We start from the raw sequence: 14644 nt of genomic DNA, 5'->3' as shown, positions 1-14644 counted from the left end.
GGCAGCAGAGGAGAAGGGAGAACTTATGGACAGGAGTCGAAGTTATGAAGGAGGTCATGGTGATTTTGTTTAACCTTCACAGTTGCTTTTAGAAGTGTGACTGTTGAGACTTGTTGGCTCATGTCAGGTGGACAGGAATTGGCAAAACCATGTCTGAGATCTTGGTCACTCTCCAGCCTCAACACTAACAGCAAGAGCTCCCATATCAGTTACCATTCTTCCATCTCTCTCTTGGATCAAAGCCGGGGTAACTGAAATGGTCAGTTCAACTCATCATATTTGCTTTCCAAGGTCTCCTACCATCTTCCCCAACACTGACAGCCCAGTGCAGGGTGCCTAGGAAGAACCTAACCAGTGTTGACTGAGCTGCTCTTGAGAATCCTCTTAAACCTCCATTTAGAGACTGAGAAAGTAAGACAGTCAAGGTCACACAGAAAAATGGTGGCATGTTTAGGACTAGAAATCACCCTCATATTACCCCAGAGACCTACCTTCCTTCTGAGCACTTCAAAAATGACAGCAGTCAAATAACTTCTTTATTGCTATATGCTTTGAGATTGGGAATGACAGCTCAGATCCTACATTTCAGATGGAACTGAAGAGGGCACAGTGAATTCATATGGAGTCCCAAATTGCTATGATGACCACTGCCAATCAACATAGGAATTTGCCTTCCTGGTGTTTCTATCTCTTTCTTCCCCTACCTCCTTGCACTTCATATCTCATCTCTTCTGGCTTGCATGTCCCTGGGTAGACCACAAGGAACTGCTGACTCACCATGTTTGCTAAGAAGCTTGGATGGCAGCGGCAGAGGGGGGGAGAGAACTGGCCTGCAGCTGTAAGGAAGAGGAAACAATCAGCACAGCTATATAGGATGACAGAAGCCATGTTGTTGAGATACCCTCTCCAAAACAGAGAAGCAGGAAAGGTGGAGGTGTTGACCCTGGGAGAGGTTAACAGGGTGTTTGAGCAAAGAGAGCTAGAAATGAAAGCCAGGAACATTTCAAGAGTGAGGGATTCTCACAGATGCACAGCCAGTCCTAGTGACATGTAAGCGAGAAAGAACCTCAGAGATCAAATGTGACCATTCTCCACTCTCCATGTTTCAGAGAAGAAAACAGAGGCCTGGATAAGAACTGAGACTAAATTAAAAAGTAATGAGGTGGCGGCAGATTTGAAAACCTTCCTCCTATGTAGGTCTGATCCACTGATCCTTCCTCAGTGGTTTAGCTCTGCCACAACTTATTCTCTCCACCCCTAACCTTCCCTCTGAAAGTTTTATGGATGGCAAATAATTTTAAACCTCAGAACAACCACCTCAAGTTTTTAGGGTCACAGCCCCTTCATGTAGGACTGGGAAGTCTGCAGAACTGGACATTACACTCCAACTTCACTTGGCTGAGACATTGGCTTTGCCAGGACCAAATTCATTCTCTGTGCTTCACAAAATATTAGAGCAGCAGCAGCAGCAAGACCAACACCTCGACAACATCAGGTGCAATGTCAAGAATGGAACCCAAAGGCAATGTCAAGTGCCTGGGATCCTGCAAAATGCTAGGGTAGTTAAGCTCAGGGAATCTAAACATAAAACCCCTTTGTTCTCTCTCAGTTCCCTTCCTCCTTATATTCTTTCTCTTCATATTTATATTTCAATATAATAGAAGCTCTACAAGGATAGAGGTTTTTAAGTTGTCACTTGGTTTGTGTCCCCAGTGCCTCAAAGAGTGGCAGACAAGTGGTTGGTGTTGAGCAGGTATTTATGGCATGTATAGAGGAGGAAGAGGGAAGGAAAGACATATTAGGATATATCTGGAGAAAAGGAAGAAGAAGAAGACAAAATGAGAGGATAATGGAAAGAAATAGAGAACAGAAGAAAAGATGGGAATGAAGAGAAGAGGCAGTGATAGAGGATAGATAAAGAAGAGAGAAAGGAGAGAAAATAGAAAAGAAAGAAAACAAGCAAGCAAGTAAGCAAATAACCCCAGGATACTGAGCAGGAAGAGAACTTGTGGCAGAAACCAGAGGTGGAGGGTTATGCCATTAGTGGAAAATAAGTGGAAGGGAGAGATGAAGTAAGTGGATTGGCATTCCGCTGTCGCCTGTCCTTACTACCCTGAAAACCAGTCTGGCCGTCTGGAGTGGCTGGAGGCACCAGGCCAAACCGTTTATCTCCCATCCTGTGGCTTGCTTTTGCTTTTCTTTTTTAAGTTTAACTCCGATTTATGGGGGCCATGCTCAGTGATGGATGTTTTTCCAATTAGCTGTAAATAGCCCAGTCCTGCAGAGGAGACCCACTGACTTCCCCAGTCCTCATTCTGGCTGCTGGATTGGGGGAGGGAGAAGACAGGTCAAGAATCATCGATCACCAACTTCTAAATCTTCAATGCAGCAAATTCCAGAAAGCTAAGGAGTGGGCAGGAGTGAGCAGCAGGCCCCATTATTCTAATGGCTGCAGAGGCTGCAAGCCCTTCCGTGGGATGTGTCAATGGAAACACTCCCTGCACGGGACCCTTTCAGTGAAGGTGCTACAGACAGGGAGACAGGGATGACATCAATGAGAACTGAACCGACATTAATAATGTCCACCTCATTTTGCCCCTAGTGTTCACCAGGCACCATGATACAGTTTTTTCAAAACTTGTCAAAATCCATCTCCCAACTCAATCGGGCAGTTGTCAAGGCCCACTTTACAGATGAGAACATTGAGCCAAAAGGAGCTTGTGATCTATGCTTTCTGAATGTCTGTGGTGAATGGGTGAGTGCATGAAGAAAAGTTGGTGGGGAAGATGGCTCTTCCTCTTTTGGGCCTCAGGTACTCCACGCCTTGTTAGCTGCCTTCCTTTCAGTGGTAGTCAGAGCCCAGAGATCTCCCTGCCATTAGCATGGAGTGCACGTTTGCATTCCCAGAGTCTCTTCCAGAAGTGCCATCACACACCTGTTGATTTCCCATTCTTATAAAACACTAGGAGATAAAGAATTAGATTCACAGATGATTGCCTGAAATATGCTGTGTTTTCATATATAGCATGTTGAATCATTAGAAAATTATGGACCTTGGCTACTAGGGACAGTCCTTTATGGAGCTCTGGTTCAGCATTTTATCACCTGATTGTGACTATCATTGTGAGAAACAATATCTCAATAGTAGTGCTTTTTTTCTGTGCTTGGGACTGAAATCAGGGCCCCACACATGCTAGGCAAATGCCCTACCAAAAAGCTACACCTCAGCCCACTCCAGCTTATATCTATTAAGACGCTGTCTAGAAAGTCACGTAAGGTCTTGTTTATAGGAACCAACTTGATGTCTTTCTCTCTGGTCAACAGCGGGTAAACAGACTTTCAAGAATAAATGCCTTTTTCTCTCCCATAGACTATGTACATTTTACTTTTGAGTAGATTTCCCTTTACACTTTTGTTCCTAGGGATCTCTGAGTTAAGTCAGTAGTTCTTAGGAACTACATAACACGGTGTGGCCTGGGGTACCCTGAATTAATCCAACCTGAATTTCTAATTCTTCTTATTCCTATTTTTCATTCCATATGATTAGTATTTCATTTCCTGTGCTGAATTTTTTAAAAGTCGTACATTAAAAAAAAAAAAAAAAAATTCCCCAAATCCTTGGAGAGATGATATAGGACAAAAAAGTAAAGAACAGAGCAGGAAAAAGGAAGGTCACTAGAAAAAAGGAAGGTCACTAGACTGACCAGGGCAGTGGATGCCAAGCTCTGTGTTAAACAGATTGGAGAAAATTTAGGTTTGTCACTGACCACAAAATCTGCCTCTACAAACTCCAGTTCTGGAACCTTCCCAAGGACTCTGTTACCTTTGCTGCGACGGCGACTGCGGTACTGCTCTGTGTAGAACGTCAGCTGTGTTTCGTCATCTGCCTCTGAACCCGAAGTCCCCTTGGTTCTCCCAAAGCTGATCCCCCCTGCAAGGAAGCACAATCCACCAGTCAGCCTCACAGACCTCCAGAAGCCTGTTAAATTCTCAACCATCCCACAGACAAGCAGCCCCAGCCCCAGACTTCTCTCTGTAAATCCCCCGTCACCCAGGAGTCAGCATAATTAATGAAAGGAGTCCTGGGTCTGCAGTGAGGCAGAGCAGGGTTCCAACCACTGCTAAGCATCTTCCAGGCTGTGCGACCTTGAAGAGACACCTCACCTTTTGGGGCTTTCTCTAAAATAAGGGCAATAACCGTTAACCTTGTGAGGTTGCTCTACAGATTAAAGGAGATAGGATATGTAAAATACCAGTCCACAGTGGGCACCGAATAATGGAGAGCTACTGTTGCTCTGCATGTTGAGCTTGGCTCTAAAAAAAAAACACTCCAGGCAACTTAATTTCACACACATTTCAATCAAGGGCTTACTATATGCCAGGCCCAGAGCCAGACACTGGAGACACTGATAAATATGACTCAGTCCTGGTGAGCCAGGGAATCATAAGCTAGTCAGAGGAACAAATGGGATCCTTAGGAGCCTTAAACCTAATTCATGGCTTATGTTTACCACACAATGAGACGCTAGGAATATGGAGGAGAGCAATTCATTTCAACACGGAGGACCAGGGAAGGTTTTATGGAGGAGTGAAGATTTAAGTCAAGGCTTAAAGGATGGATGGGGCTTCAGTGGTAGAAAAAGGAGTTCCAAGGAGAGGTAATTGTGGAGCATCCCCGGGGATGGAGAGCGTGGGCAGTTGGAGGCAACAGCAGGTCAGGTGCTGGCTGCGAAGGACATGCTGGAGCCACATGTTGGCCATCCTTGAGTGCCAAACTGAGGAGGAAATGGGGGTGGGAGTTTACACTGGGTGTCAAAGAAAGTTCCAGAGCAGGAGAGTGAGTTGATGAGGTGTGGGTACCCAAGCCTGGAATGGGTGATAGGCAGGGTGAGCTGGGATGCTAAGCCGTCTTCCAGGTGAGAGGTGAGGGCTTTGGTGAGGGTGTGTACAGGGAGGGTGTGGAGAAGGAAGAGACTGGGTGCAGGAGGTGCTTCAGAGACAAGCTCAGGACACCCTGCAGGGAAAAAAGGCAGGGCATCCCTGTGCTCTGAACAGCTGATCATCAGGATTTAAAAAAAAGGGGGGGTGGGGAAGGAACTATGTCAAAATACTCATAGTCCATAATTCTGAAGATAGGAATATGGATAATTATGATCTTTGTTTTCAGTTTTTTAAATTAAAAAAAAAAGAAAGGATGAGCTATGGAAAGAGAGGGATTAAAAGATGAGCAAACTCTTTACCTTAGAGGGAAAGTAAAGATGCAAGTGTTTCTGAAAAGGTTGGGGGTATGGGTGGGCAAGAGAGAATGGTTTGATTTTGAGAACTTTTTAATGGATGGGGCTTTGGATGTCTAAATAATAGACTATCTCTAGAAGGAGACTCAAGCATCCAGTAAAAGTAGTTATCTTGGGTGGAGAATTAAGTGGCTGAAGAGTAAGATAGAAGGAGGCTACTTTCCCCTGTAAATCCTTTGTATCTTTTGAATCATATACTATCCCAACCCATTACCTATTTGAAAGTTCCACCTGAGGAAAAGAAAAGCATAGATTAGAGGAAAATGTTATTCAATTCACGAAAGGATTTACTATGTAATTTCCTCGGGTAGGGATTTGAAATGGCATTCAGTATACAGAAATTCTACTTTCAAACACATTTTCTGCAATATTGTTATTGCAATTCATTCATTCCAGCAACATTGTTATGCAATCTAGTATGTACCTAGAAGATCTGTATACAAGATGGCATGCAATCCCCATCATGATATTCTCATAAGGGAGGTGTAATTAACAAACTAGATAATAAAGTAAAGACAGGAGAACACGCTTGGAAGTTAACTTGCCAAAAGTCACACAGCTGATAAGTGGGAGAGTCAGGATTCAGAGTTAATTTGTCTTACTCCATCTGGATTTGGTCTCTCTAGTACATAAATTACTTTCCTTGGAAGAACTCAAGCAGGGGCCTTGAGCAAGCAGACTGTCCTTCAAATGTCAAGGTACCTAGTTCTGTGTTGCATACATTATCCAAACTCATACACGGTACCAGTAAGAGGGAGGTGTCACTGTGTCCACTATACAGAAGAAGAAACTGAGGTTTGGAAAAGGAAAGCAGTTTTGGAATAATGAGTGAAGCTCAATTTTGAAACCAGGGATGACTGATCTCTAAGCTCAAATTTTGAATCTCTTGCAATGTCATCTCTTGGTTTAATGCTCCATAAAATGGAAAGATGAATTACCGTTCCCCTGACACCTTCCTCAGATAGCAAACAAATAGGGAAGTCCAAGGACAGTAACAGCTGTTCTTTGTCCACACATGGGTCATCAGGCACAGTCTTAGTGCATGCCTCCCCCATCTTCTGCAAATATAGGTAGACAGTAAGGGACTCCAGATTCTGCCAGAAGCAGTCCCCATTTAAAGACTCTGCTTTGACACAGAGTTGACAGGGGCCCCATGGAGATTGTGGAAATAGCTAAAAACAGAGGTTCCCAGAGGCCAGCAGGTTTTTTTAAACTTCCATTAAAATATTTTACTATATTTTTAAAGAATGGAAGAAAAAGAAAGGAAAGGAATGGAGCATGAAGGGGTGGTGCAGGAAGTGGAAGGAAGACTTTTGTTCACCTGTGCATAATTTTCAGCCAAGGGGACAGTGAAGGTGTCTGCTCTAGCACTTCCCTGTGTGCAGGAAGCATCCGGCATTCTTCCTGCTGCACTCTGAGTAGCAGGGCAAGAGGGAGGGGCCTGTGGCTGTAGGACCCTTTCCACTGCCCCTTTAGAGCCACTCCCAGATTTTTAAATATTCTAGCTAAATCCTCCCTCCATACCTTCCCTGGGTCCTACCTCCTTTTTCCTTTTCTCCTCTGGTGCACAAACGACTTATGTTTTCATCAGTTTTTACCCTGCTGTGACCAAAATAACTGACAAGAGAAGGAAAAGTTTACTTCAGTCTCATGGTTTCAGAGTCTCAGTCCGTGGATGGCCAACTCCATTGCTCTGGGCCAGTGGGTGAGGAAGAACATCCTGGTGGAAGAGTGTGGCAGAGGAAAGTTGCTCAGGACATGGCACCAGGAAACAGAGAGAGACTCCCCTCACCGCAGACAAAATACATAAAGGAAGGCAAGCCCAAGGATCCGCCCCCTCCAGCCACACCCTACCTGCCTATGGTTACCACCTAGTTAATCCCTATCAGGAGACGGATGCACTGATTATGTTAAGAATCTCATAACCTACTTGCTTCACCTCTAAACTTTCTTCCATCATCTCGTCCATGAGCTTTTGGGGGACACCAAAAACTCTAAACCGTAACAACCTATTATGCCCCTCCCACAGTGAACAAATGTGGCATAGGATTCAGACAGAGTCCTTTCCCTACTGTGACAGGCTAGTGGGGTGGCAGAAATGTCACCAGGCAAGTCTAAGGTAATAAGAAAAGCTAACACTAGCATAGCACTGTCTCTCTGCCAGGCACTATTCTAAACCCTTTAAGTGCCCTGACTTGTCCCCATGAGAACCCTATGAGGTAGGATACTACTTTCATTTCCATTGGAAGGGATGAGAAAATACAGGTGTAGGGAAATGATGTGATTCACACAGCTGTAAGGGGCAGAAGCACAATTCAAATTCTGCCAGTGGATGCAGAGTCTACTCCACCTCTGTGCTAGTGTACAACAAAACATGAGAAAATGCCTCATTTAATGTCCATAGTCATCCCTGTCAGTGTGTAGCCTTGTTTTACAGATTAGTAACTGTTTCTTCTGAAGGTGATGTGAGGGAGTAAATGAGGGAGCTGGGGTAGCAATTGGGTCTGTCTACCTGTAAAGACTGTGTCAGAGCTAATATAACCTGGAAGAGAGAAGTGTGTGTGTGTGTGTGGATGGTGTGACCATGTGTGCATACAAATGCCTGATGAGGTGACCACTAAGGACTAGCCAGTCTATATCCTGATTCCATTACAAGGACACACTTTCCACTTCTCCCTGCTCTTCCTCTGAGTTTTGCAATGGTGCAGAATGTAGCAGCTCTGATCAGGTTCAGCAGGATCCTAGTGACCCCTTCATCCTTCCACATGTCCATGCACACAGACACCATGCACCATGACTACCCTGATGGCTCCCCTTCAGGTCAACCCTCTATTCCCTTTGCCCTCCTGTTAAGGCAACTCCCTACCCCCTTTGCCCTCCTGTGAAATATAAAGGGATCATTTATGAAGAGGAAACAGAGGCTGAGAGAGAATGTCTCTAGAACAGCTGGTTCAGAAGAAATTCAATGCAAGTCACATAAGCATTTTAAATATTCTAGTAGTTACATTAAAAGTGTGGGGTGTGCCTGTAATCCCAGGGAGGCTGAGGCAGGAGGATCGAGTGTTCAAAGCCAGCCTCAGCAATGGTGAAGTGCTAAACAACTCAGTGAGACCCTGTCTCTAAATAAACTACAAAATAGGGCTGGGGATATGGCTCAGTAGTTGAGTGCCCCTGAGTGCAATCCCTAGTACCAAAAAAAAAAAAGTGTGGGGCAGATGAATTTTCAGAATGTATTTCACTTAATATATGTGAAACATTACCATGCAACATCACATTTCAACCCAGACAGTCCACATTTCATGTGCCCCCACACCAGAAGGAACAGTTCTGGAGGCATTTATTCAACAGATCACTGAGCATAATTGACTCCAGGATCTGGGCAGAGGAGAGAGGAATAAGCTATGGAACCGAGGAAGGTGTTAATTAAAAAAAAAGAGAGAGAGAGAAAGAGACTTGGATGAAAGATGAGGTAGCTAGGATTCTATTAAACAACACTGTTCCACTGTTCCACTCCTAAGGCTCTTAGAGACTCGTTGGTTTCTATATTGGTTTAATCCATGAACCATTAGCGGTAATGTACGTTGTTAGAAAGAAATTAGGCTACTGGAATCAGACATGAGTTCTAAAGCTGTATCTCACTTATTAGCTGTGTGTCATTGGGCAAGGCACCTAATCTCTCTGAACTTATTTTTAAAATAGAGACAATAAATCTGACTTTACATGGGCATTATAAGGAAAATAATATTCCATATGTGAACAGTTAGCACAAAGACCAAGGAAGGGAGAGTGGAGGGACCTTCCTTATTTAATATTTGCATGAGTTTAATGGGAGGAAAGGAAATATTGCTGGGTGTGGGTGGTCACCCCCACACTCTGATAGCCCAGGAAGGTGGCAGTCACCCAAGGCATATGGCCTCTGAGTGTCCATATAATCTGCAGGGTCCACGGGCCAATTACAGACTAACTTGGAGGTGATTCAGATGGCTAGTAAAGGGCCCCCTCTGTTAGCATTTTAATATAAAATTGGTGATTTAGTGCACTTAAATGCAGTCATGAATTACATAGGGCTGCTCTAGTATTTTCATTTAGGGGCTGAGAGAAAGTGGGAAAGAATCATCAGAGACTGGCGAGAGAAAAGAGGAGGCAATCTGTTCGCTGAACTAATGGATTTGCTCCTTGGGCCTCTGGTTCCTCTGTCTTCAATGGTCTCAGAGTCATTAAGAATATGGTAGTGGAGTGTTCTGGGGACTGGACTGGAGCTGATTCCATACCTTTGTGATATTATCAGAGTGTGTACTGGTGTTGAGTATAACTAAAAAATAAGAAATAAAAGATGAAATAAAAAAAAAAAAAAGAATATGGCATAGCATTACCATAGCCTGATATGAACAGCACTGGCCACTTCACATATTATACCCCATCTATACGTCAGAAGAGGTCCAAGAGGTAAGAATCATCCTCAGCTGATGGACAGACAAACCACTATTTGGAATATCAGTATTCCTTATCCAAGACCACACAAATCTCAAATAGTAGAACCCATATCTGAACTCAGCTTTTGTAAAATTCAAAAACCCTGTGCTCAGTGTCATTAATTGTAGGGAAAGGCAAATTAAGATCATATACATCATGTCATATCCAACAGGTTGGCCATCAGGTAAATAATGCAAAAAACAGATGTTGATGAGGATGTGGTGAAATTGGAACCATCGTAATTACTGATGGAAATAAAAATTTGGACAGGCACTGGGCAAAATGGTTTGGCAACTCCTTAAAACAGAATTACCAGATGACCTAGGATTTCCATTTCTAGGCATATGCCCAAAATAACTAAAGAGAATGTATTCAAACAAAATTTGTTCATGGATGTTCATAGCAGCACTATTCACAAAGCTAAAAGGTAGTAACAAGTGCCCATCAGCCAATGGATGGATATACAAACTGTAGCATCCCACGTGGAATTATTCAGCCACAAAAGAAACGCAAACTCATGTCACCCTGTGCATGAACCTCAGCAACATTTTGCAAAGTGAAAGAAGCTAGGTATAAAAGACCAGATGTGGTACGATTCCAATTATATCAAACATTTAGAAAAGGTAAATCTATGGAGATGGAAAGCAGACGGGTGGTTGCCAGGGTTGGGAAGATGGAGGCGAGAGCTAGGGAGTGACTGTTAATGAGCACAGGTTTCTTTGTGGGGTGATGGAAATGTCTTGGAACTAGACAGAGGTGATGGCTGCACAACCTTGCAAATGTGCTGAGTGTCAATGAATTATACACTTTAAAATAATTCATGGTTAATTTTATGTGATGTGAATTTTAGTTCAAAAGAATGTTCAAGAAAAAAAGAGGCTCTCTTTGCAGCATCACGAGACTGATGATAGGACTGCAGAATGGTGGAGGTGAGAGCTAGGAGGGAAAGGAAGAGGGACAGTTGGGACACAAGGTGAAGGTGTTGCAGAGCCACCTTGAAAGGGGCCAAGAGTTCAGACACGCTGGGCTCCAGCTCAGTGTTTCAGGATGTAGAGGGTGATCATTCAGTCACCCCAGACTCAGGGTTCACCTCCAATAATCACAGCGATATCAGTCATCCATTCATTCACGCAATATCCACCAAGTGCCCACTCTCCCGCACACTGTTCTAGGCACTGAGGATGAAGTGACTGAAACAGACAAAAGCTTCAGAATTCTTCTAGTTTACTTTCTGGTGGGGAGGAATTTAAGATCTTTTCAGCATAATATTCTAGGGCTTACCAAAGCCTTCTCTATGGGAATTCCATATGTCAATTTTGCTGGTAGAGATACTTGGAGGTATTTAGAGGTTTCCCTCAAATCACATGGATACCTGGGTAGCATACTGGGGGTTCTGACGCCACATTAGCTCTAGGAAAAATGAAGGTATCCAGAAAACTTGAAAGTGTCATGAGCGGGGAGGCCAGAGCAAGAGGTTGCATGGTCTTCTCTGGGCTTCTAAGAGTTAACTTGCTGCTATTCTTTGCAAATCTACCTTCTCTGCTTGGACTGCGCTGTGCATGGATCTGCTTCACCAGGCTCTGGTTGGCCCATCCTTCCACACTGCACCTCCTGCTCTTGCTATCATGATGGATGGTGGTGACATGGTAAATTATTCAAGCCCCGTGTCTTCCTCAAGCTGGTGACAGCGATATTGCATTTTTAGATTGCCCAGAACTGCACCAGATAAAGAAATATATGGCTCAGGAATGCAAAAACCCATCTGACCCCCAACCATCCAGGGAATACAAATGGTGCCAGTCATGGGAAAGGGATAGAAGCAGGTTACAACTTCCCATATCCCCTAAACCACACAACTTCAATGACTCGGTTCTAGGCTAAAACACAGACATGCATTCACCTCTTGGAGGCATTTTGGCCACAGTTATTACCTGTCATGGAGCCCCTGCTACAGGCCAGACACAGGGCCAGGCACTTTATATACAGGATACTACATATATTCTTGTACATCCCAAATGTGGACACAGGCTGAGAATAGTGGACATCATTACCTGTGGTCACACAGCCAGGTAAATGGCAGAATCTGGATTCAAATTCTGACTTGTCTGAACTCCCAGGAAAAAGGTTTCTGCAGTGTTTCTGGGATTAACGGTCAATTTATAAAATTGGTCTTAAAAATATAACTTTAGATTACATAGAGGGAAATGAGAATAAAGACAGGGCAGGGATATGAAAGATGGTAGAATGAGACAGACATCATTATCCTATGTACATGTATGATTACATGAATGGTGTGAATCTACGTCGTGCACAACCACAGAAACAAAAAGTCGTACCCCATTTGTGTACAATGAATCAAAATGTAGTCTGTAAAAATAAATAAATAAATAAGTAAAAATGTAAGTAAATATGATTATTATGATTTCAGAAAAAAATGGAAATAACCCAGAGGTCCATTTATACAAGATATTAAAAGATGATGTCATGTCTCTAAAATAGACTTTCATGAGACCATTAAATACAGTGACATCAATCTATATTTATTGACAAGCAAACTTTTCCATGATACATCATTGTTGACTGAAAAAGTATACAGAGAAGAATACAAAAAGGGATCTACTTGGACAAGCCTCTGAACACCTGATAATATCTGGTATAAATTCTACTGCATGCATAATAAAAGTATTTATATTCTAATTTAAAAAATAAGAAAGAAAGCAAAAAAGTCATTCTGAGATATTATGATGTAAGATTCTAAACCAAGTGTAAAAATACATATCACAAAACTATAAGTATAAAACAATTCTATTATGTTTTTAAAACACATATGCCAACAAAGATATTGCAGGAGATATGCTGAAGTATTAAAGTGGTTTTTCTTTGAATAATAAGATTTGGGGTATTTAAATTTTTTTCTTACTATTATTCATCTGTATTTTATAATATGCCTCCAATGAATTCTAGTGCTCACTAATAAAAAGACAGTAAAATTATGTGCATTTAAAAATAATTTTTATTTTTGCAGTTTAAACCCATTTTTTTACATCATAACTAAACTGACTTTATTCTAGCAATGCTTAAGAATTCAATCACAATATACCATACTAGAAGAATATAAGAAAGCAACATGATAATCTAAACAGATGCAGAAAAAGCATGTAATAAAATTCAACACCTATTCATGCTAAAATCTTAGGAGTTAAAAACAAAAAAAAAATCTTTATATTATTAATTCATATCTCTAAAACATTCATTGTTAATTTTTTTAAACTATTAGTGCTATTTTATTACAGTTGTCTTATTTATTTATTTATTTATTTACTTATTTTATTATTGTAAACAAATGGGATACATGTTGTTTCTCTGTTTGTACATGGAGTCAAGGCATACCATTTGTGTAATCATAAATTTACATAGGGCAATGTTGTTTGATTCATTCTGTTATTTTTTTCCCTTCCCCCACCCCTCCCACCCCTCTTTTCCCTCTATACAGTCCTTCCTTCCTCCATTCTTACCACCCTCCTTATCCCTAACCCTAAACCTAACCCTAATCCTAACGCTAACCCCATTATATGTCCTCAACTGCTTATCAGCGAGATCATTTGTCCTTTAGTTTTTTGAGACTGGCTTATCTCACTTAGCATGATATTCTCCAATTTCATCCATTTGCCTGCAAATGCCATAATTTTATCATTCTTCATGGCGGAGTAATATTCCATTGTATATATATACCACAGTTTCTTTATCCATTCATCAACTGAAGGGCATCTAGGTTGGTTCCACAATCTGGCTATGGTGAATTGAGCAGCAATGAACATTGATGTGGCTGTATCTCTGTAGTATGAGACCTTTAGGGTGATACAGTCATCTCAGCGTGAAACTGTCCCATCCTGCAAGAAGGGAGACCAATTTATCTATGATGGGGGAGAAGCTCTCCCAGCCTAATTCACGATTTTGTGAACAGGAAGATCTGTCTTCTGGAGCAACCTACTGCTCCTATGGGAGACTGTATTTTCCAAAGAGGGCCATAACACAATCTGCCATTCCATACTTCCTTTGTCCATGTGACCTTTATCACTCCCCCATCATTTCCCTGCCCTTGGATCTGTGCTGGCCTTAGGGATAAGTCTGTAATCCACAGACACTGAGGAGGAACTGAGACCTTTGGGCGAGGCCAGCAGGTAACACAGCTTCTGCCTGGCTCTCTTGAAACTGTGGCTCTCTGGACCTTCCCTGCACCTCACTGTGAGATTCACAGCTGTGGGCAGAGGCCACGTGTAAGTGTCAACAGTCCCCAGGTGATCCAAGCCTCCAAGACAGCCCAACCATCCCCAATGACAAAAGGTGGGAGAAGCTTCTAACTGATTCCAATCTGAAGTCAGTCATCTGAGTCACCTTAGATGTTGGAGTTTCCCAGATGAGGCCCAGTGGAGCTGAGATAATCCATCTCCCTTTTATCTTTTATGAATTCCTGACTCCTGGAATCCAGGACATGATTGTCATTTTAAGTCATTAAGTTTGGGATGGTGTAGGCAATCCGAACACTGCCCTCCCTCACCTAGTCCCATAAAAATATCCAGACCCCTTCTAAGCTGTCACCATATGGCAGCCCGAAACAATGGAAAGATGAACTAGTGTCCAGAGACCCAAGTCCTAAATTTGTCCTGTTAATCACATGATGTATGCAAAAGATATTAACATCCAGCAAGTACTGCAGGGCAGTTAACATCTTTCTTTCTTTCCCAAATATAGCGACCATTTGACTCTCGTGATGACTGGATAAGATAGGTTTTGCAATTGAAAGATGAAGAAACAGAGGGTCAGAGACACTACAAATGGTTTGCTTGCTCAAGGACACATAGATCATAAATGGAAAA

General features: G+C 42.5%; 1 protein-coding gene across 6 annotated transcripts in view; it reads right to left on the bottom strand.

Moving 5' to 3' along the window:
* The window catches only part of Astn2 (astrotactin 2), an 851054-nt gene that overhangs the window by 555090 nt on the left and 281320 nt on the right, over positions 1-14644 (bottom strand). For all 6 annotated transcript variants that reach the window (XM_047524417.1, XM_047524419.1, XM_047524418.1 and 3 more), the window contains one exon: positions 3824-3931. In XM_047524417.1, coding sequence (XP_047380373.1) covers positions 3824-3931 — 108 coding nt within the window. The remainder of the gene's footprint in view (positions 1-3823; positions 3932-14644) is intronic.

The sequence above is a fragment of the Sciurus carolinensis genome, chromosome 14 (assembly GCF_902686445.1).
Source record: "Sciurus carolinensis chromosome 14, mSciCar1.2, whole genome shotgun sequence".
NCBI lineage: Eukaryota > Metazoa > Chordata > Mammalia > Rodentia > Sciuridae > Sciurus > Sciurus carolinensis.
This window is presented reverse-complemented; position numbering and strand designations above follow the sequence as displayed.